The sequence below is a fragment of the Mustela nigripes genome, chromosome 1 (genome assembly GCF_022355385.1).
Source record: "Mustela nigripes isolate SB6536 chromosome 1, MUSNIG.SB6536, whole genome shotgun sequence".
In the NCBI taxonomy this organism is placed as follows: domain Eukaryota; kingdom Metazoa; phylum Chordata; class Mammalia; order Carnivora; family Mustelidae; genus Mustela; species Mustela nigripes.
This window is the reverse complement of record NC_081557.1, coordinates 125426766-125433172: the sequence shown is the minus strand read 5'-3', so window position 1 is coordinate 125433172 and position 6407 is coordinate 125426766. Positions and strand designations below refer to the sequence as shown.

General features: G+C 48.2%; 1 protein-coding gene across 2 annotated transcripts; it reads right to left on the bottom strand.

The window, feature by feature from the left end:
* Window positions 1-3476: 3476 nt before the first annotated feature.
* POU4F2 (POU class 4 homeobox 2) lies at window positions 3477-5152 on the bottom strand. Of its 2 annotated transcripts, XM_059393763.1 has the most exons (3): window positions 5055-5146; window positions 4872-4916; window positions 3477-4428 (listed from the first exon to the last, which is right to left on the bottom strand). In XM_059393763.1, exons 1-3 carry the CDS (start codon window positions 5144-5146, stop codon window positions 3477-3479), a joined length of 1089 nt encoding a protein of 362 aa, XP_059249746.1. The 2 variants fall into 2 exon arrangements, with proteins under 2 accessions (XP_059249746.1, XP_059249737.1); XM_059393754.1 differs by having other exon boundaries at window positions 3477-4418; window positions 4868-5152.
* Between the last annotated feature and the right edge of the window lie 1255 nt (window positions 5153-6407).

Genomic DNA, 6407 nt, shown 5'->3' with positions numbered 1-6407 from the left:
AGATGTCATATTTGTAGGAAAAAAAAAACACTAGCACACCTGTCTTTCTTCTATGACTCCCCTTTCTATTAAGGCACATATCCTAGACTTAGATAACAGCTACATAGGAAAAGTGTTATTTATTGAGGATAAGTTGAATCCTAGACCAGAAAACCTGGCTTGCTACACACTCAAGCCACTTAATTCATTTACTCTGGAGAAAGTAAGCAAGCAGAAAGTTCTCCAGCTGGCTGGCACAGCTTGGTCAAATGTGTGCTGGAATAGGACAAAGTAATGTGGTTACTATCCGTGGTGCTGAAACCAGGACCTAGTGTAGTGAGATAAAGGCTGGCTATTTGAAAAGACTCTTCAAGAAAACTGAAGAATAGATAATAATGTAGAAGAAGGGACTTCCAACCTCCAAAATATAAGAATAAAATTAAACCACCAATATCACTATATCTGGATTCACAATTCTTTCTTTCAAATCCCTACAACTTTCAATATTTCCTTAAGCATCTATACAATATATCTCATCATTTCTACATGGACATATAGATTCTGTCTCTTCTGGTGTCTTCTTTAATTAAGTTGTAGAAAAAGAAGTCCCTCCACTTATTATCCATTAACTCTCACAGTTATTTTTGTTACATCTGAAAATCACAATGTTCTCTAACAACATTTAATCCTAACTTGAGCCACTATAACAATTTTCATTGACTCATGGGACATTTCCTAACCTTATCTTCAAAATAAGAAAGATCACCAAACAGTTCCATATTAGGTCACAGCTCAGAGTAGCAGAATTTCCCCTGGAGGATCCCCTGGTTCCTTCCTCTTGTTGGATCTATAGATTAGTAAGATGTTCTTCTTGTTAACAATGTAAATATCTAAACCAGAGCTTTCCTGGAAAAAAAAGAAAGAAAACTTTGAAAACTTAATATGTTTCTTAAAATGGGTGAGAAGATACCTTTAAACCAGGATCAAAATTAAAATGGGTGAGAAGGTATCTTTAAACCAGGATTAAAATTTTTAAACTCTGTATATCATAGGATGAAATTTCTTTGTGCCAGACCACCATTAGATTCCACCAACTTTGGTGTCTGATTGAGTGATAGGAAGGGAGCAAAAAGTCTACTCCTTCTAACCACCCAGAATTTCTTCCTTAACCCACACTGCCTACTGCAAATACAAGTTTGTGTAGAGGTTATGGAAATGGAGGGAGAGAATGAGAGAGAGACAGAGATGTACTTTATTTCATAACCCAGGAACCGAGGTGCTTCCTGCTCTGGTTAAGCCCCTGCTCTCCAGGGCTAGTGAATGAACTGAGAATTATGGTGGCCCAGCCCCTAGGTCTAAACTAGAGTGTCCTACTGCCAGAAATAGGCCTCTTGCCACACCCAGTCTCCCAGTGTTACTGAAGACTAAATTGAATTTCTTTCCTCCTTTTCTCAACTAATGCCTCTGCTCACAAAGAATCTCTTTGCAGAATTATTGCAGATCTGGAATAGAGATTCCAAGAAATGTATTTAGAGCCAAATATCACAATCTCATCTTGGACAGAAAAGCAAAGCACCCTGTGAGATGAGCTCTAGCTATTAGAAGACTATTATAAACTCTGTTCTTTTACACCGTCCTGGAGAAACACCCCCCACAAAATTCCAAATCACACTATGATAACAACTCTATAATAAGCCATCAAAATGTTTCTGCTTTTAAAAAATCCCCCATCAAAATAATTCCATGTAAATGACTGAAAACAGCATCACATTTTAAAAGCCATTTAATTTTAATAGTATGTTTTAATGAAAAAAGCAGCATACTTTGCCAATAAAACATTAAAATCATCTTTTCAGTGAAAGACAATCAAACAACACCAAAAATAACTTAATACATTACCATTGTAAATAAACCATCTATTAACAAAAAACAAGAAACCAGCTCATATACAGAACTTAAGACTTCAAAGAGCCTCAAATGGAACAGCAATACAGCAAAATTTGTAAGAATATATCTATATGTGCATCATTTGAATGGAATATTTACAATAGATAAGGTACCAGTCACCATGTACCTAATTTCTTTTTGTTCCAAAAGAATTCTACCAAACAATGTGAATTTACAAGCAGTGCACTGTCTTTCTTATAGTTCAGATTAGTTTCTCTACAAACAAACCTCCAAAAGGAAAAACTGAAGAATTCTTGTAAATGTTAAAATGTAGTCAATAAAGCAGTTCAAAACAAGATGATTGAAATACCTTGGTGAAATCTTAGCATCTGGAAGGGCAAACACCAAGTGGCAAATGCACCTAAAGCTAGAAAATGATGCATCATAGTCATGCTTCCAACTGCTTCACTTCTTCTCTTCCATTAGAGGTGTGTGTGTGTGTGTGTGTGTGTGTGTGTGTGTGTGTGTGTGTGTGTGTGTAAGGGTGAGTGAGAGAGCATGTGTAGTGGGGACAATGTGGGAATCCCCATTAAATATGTAACAAAGTAAACAATACTTTAGACAGTGAATCAGGTCTACACAATTAAGACATCTATTACTGAGTGTCGACTCACAAATCAGAACACTACCAGTAAAAACAAAGAAAAAACAATCATCATTCAAAGTGAGAATATACAAATGGGCCAAAGGAACACAGTATAAGAGGAAAGCCATAAAAATTCAGTGAACTCATGAAACATAAAATTGTTTAACTCCACTAGCCATACATTTCCCCCGTTTGTTAGACTAAAGAAGTTTAATTAATTAGAATGTGCACAAATTAAGTTGCTAGAGAGATAAATTAATAATTTACAGAGGGTTGTTGGCAATAATCTAATAATAGCTTTCAAGATCAGTGAACACAGCAGGCGCGACTCCTTTCTTAAGCATTAACACTTCAGAGAAGGAAGAAGGGGGTAAGAACCACAATAAAAATATATATATAATATACAGTGTAAATGCAGAAAATCTGCCATCTTTTTAAAATTCAAAATACTTTAGAGATGTCTCTATCACATTAAGCATCAACTCTACTTTAAAGTTTCAGTCCTGAATCGATTTCTATTTCTGAAAAATAGCTGCAAAGTGTACTTTTAAACTTGAACAAGGGTGATGTCTTTAGAAATAAAAACAAATCTTACTTGATCATTTTGGGGGCCTTTTAAAAGGCTGTCTCGTCTGCCTTTCTGCAAACAGCCAGCTCCAGACTTCTTGGGAAGAAGCCGAGGTGCCTTTTCCGGATGGGGTAGGGTTAAAAGGGACAACTTTGCTACAACTTGATAAATCCCTTCTTTTGTTTTTCTCTCCTTTGAGAAATGGTTTCACATTCTCACCGGGCTTGGGCTCATTTGCTCGCTCGTTCGCTCGCTCTCCAATCCTCGCTTTCTCCTTATTCACATTTACTGGAATTGTTTCTGGTAGCCAAAGGTGGAAAGAAAAGAGGCAGGAAAGAGAGAGGGAGGGAAAACAGGGGATGAGGAGGGGCTGTCCCTGGAGAGGCCGAGGGTCTCCTAAATGCCCGCAGAATATTTCATTCTTTTCTGTTTCTGCCTCTGGTTGCAGAACCAGACGCGCACCACATTTTTCTTAAGGTCCAGCTTCTCCGCGATGGCAGCAATCTTCTCCGAGGAGGGCCTCGGCTGGATGGCGAAGTAGGCTTCCAGCGAACGCTTCTCTGGCGCGGCGATAGAGGTGCGCTTGCGCTTCTTCTCCGCGCCGTTGAAGAGCTCGGGCTTGGTGAGCTTTTCGCGGTGGGACTTCTCGGCTTCCTCGAGCCACGCTTGCAGGATAGGTTTGAGCGCGATCATGTTGTTGTGCGACAACGTCAGGGACTCGAACCTGCAGATGGTGCTCTGGCTAAGGGAGCCCACGCCAGGGATCTTGAGGTTGGCCAGCGCGGAGCCCACATCGGCCTGGGTCACCCCCAGCTTGATGCGTCGCTGCTTGAAGCGCTCCGCGAATGCCTCCAGGTCCCGGGGGTCGGCGTCCACGTCGCTCATGCAGCCCATGTGTGAGGGCAGCCCATGCGCGTGGGCCATACTGAGCGCTGCTTGGTGCATGGGGTTCATGGTAGCCATGTGCGGCGCGTGAGTTGGCGTGGACACTACAGCGCCGTCGGGACCAGCCATGGCACCCAGGGCCAGCCCGGGACTCAGGTGCTCCAGCAGCTCGCCCTCAAGCGCCTGATGCGGCTGATGGTGGTGGTGGTGGTGGTGGTGGTGGTGATGGTGCGTGCCCGCCAGCGCGGATGGGTGCGAGATGGGCACCGACGAAGAAGAGGCAGCCGACGTGCACGGGATGGTGTTCATGGTGTGGTAGGTGGCGTCCGGCTTGAAGGGGCTGTGGTGGGGCGGGTGGTGGTGATGGCTCTTGCTCTGGGAGACGATGTCCACGGCCGCCAGAGCCTCGGCTCGGGCCAGCAGACTCTCATCCAGCCCGCCGAATATATTGCTCTGCAATTGCAAGTAAAAGGCACACATTACGCTCAGCAGGGAATTGTGCGCACTCTCTCCGGAAGCCCCGGCACAGCGCTCGACAATACCGCCGCGCCTACAACATTCCCAAAACGTTGAAATAATAATAATAACAATAACAATAATAATAATAATCCTGAAAGTAGCAGGTGAGGCGGAGAGGAGGGAAGTCACTGAGAAAAACCAAGCGTGCACGAGGAGAAGGAAAGTGAGCCTGCAAACAACACAACACAACATGCGCACAGGCAACATCCCAGGTCATAAAAATTAATATGAAAGAAAAGACCCGCTGAATACATAAGAGAGAGAGGGGGGAAATTGGTTGGAGGTGTGGGGTGATTTGCTGTGCAGACATGAAAAAAACATCAAGCAGATAAAGGGGGCTGTCAAAATGTGCCTTTAAGCGGTGATTATGCAGAAATACGCACCGGTGGGGTTGGAAGACACGCTCTCCGCATCGCCTCGGAGCCCCCGCCGCTGCTGCCGCTGCTGCCACTGCTACTGGAGCTGCTGCTACGGCCTCCGCCGCCCCCGCCACTGCCACCACCGCCGCCAGCATTGCTCGAGCTGCTAGGGGAGCTAGCTGAGGGCGCCGCGGGCGCGGAGGAGCCGGGCGAGGCGCTGTGCAGTGCCGAGTACTTGGGTTCCACGTGCAGGCTGCCGCTGTGCGGCATACTGAACGCCTGCTTGCTGTTCAGGGACATCATCATCATCTTCCCGGTCCGCCCGGGCGCTCTTCCGTAGCGCACTCACAGGTCCCGTCTGCCAGGACCCTCTTAAGAAGTGCTGGGTGAGCGCAGGAGCAGGGAAGGGCAGTGCAAAGTTGCGCTCTCCCGCCACCACTCCCAGCTCTGTGCTCCTTGCCGGGACTATGCGCTCCTCCTCTGGCTCCGCCGTCAGATTAAGGGTTTGCTGGGCTCCTCTAGGCGCTGGCTGCAGACCTGGGCGCCCGCAACTGCCCCTGCGCCTCGCGGCCGCTGAGTTATACTCCCCTCTCCCAGCGCCTGCCCCTACCCCCGCCCTCTCTCCCTCCCTCCCGCGCGCCTCCGCCCTCCTTGCCAGTAAGTGCCGGTTTCTCCTGCTTGGATTCTCGCGTCGCCCCTTCTCTCTCTTTGCTCGCTCCTGAGTCGGGTCCGTTCAGCTCTCCAGATACCCGCCTCCCTCTCCCCCCTGCGCCCTCCACCTCCCTTCCGGCCCCCTCCCGCGTGTTGAGGCCTCCGCCCCTTCCCGGCGCCCCGCAGCTCTCACTTTCTTTAGTGTCCCCGATCAACCCCACCCCACTGTCTAGGTCTGCGCTCCAGTTGCCGGGCAGTCCCTAAAAGCCGGCCTCCAGCCCCTCCTGTTTCTTCCGCCTAGTCTCCGCCACGCCGGGAAAGAAACTCTTAAATAAAAAGTTGAGGGCAAACCAGCGTTGGGTGGGTTGTTTTTCCCCAGACTAGTAGGAACGTCTTACCTGGCTGCTTCCCCCCTCCTGCTTACCGCTAAGTTCCAGGCCTCCACCCCCACTTGGCCCGCCCCTCCCCGCAGCGCAGGTGACCCCGATCTCCGACTCCCCGCGGAAGGAGAGTACGCGGAAACCGCCACGGACCCAGCTACTTCGCGCTGCTCTGCGCTTCCGCCAAGTGCAAACCTCAGTTGGCGCTCAGCGCGGCGCCCCCTCGGCCGGGCGGGTGCCTGGTGCCGAAGAGACATGGGGTCGAACGACAGGGCTGCAGGGCTTTCTCTCACTCGGTTTCTCTCAGCTCTCAGCGGATTGGACGGCCACGGAGCCAGCTCGGGTCGCCTATGCGCATGCGACTCCCCCCCCTCTCCAGCCCGGTCTACTCCCCCCCACCTTACCTCCCCGCCAGCCGACATGCACTCCTCTCCACCCTCTTTTCTCTTCCTCCGGATATTCCTCCTCCTCTTCCCAGTATCCAAGTTCAGCGTGAGTTGGGTCTTGGGCGGCTCCATTGGCAAATCCTGCCA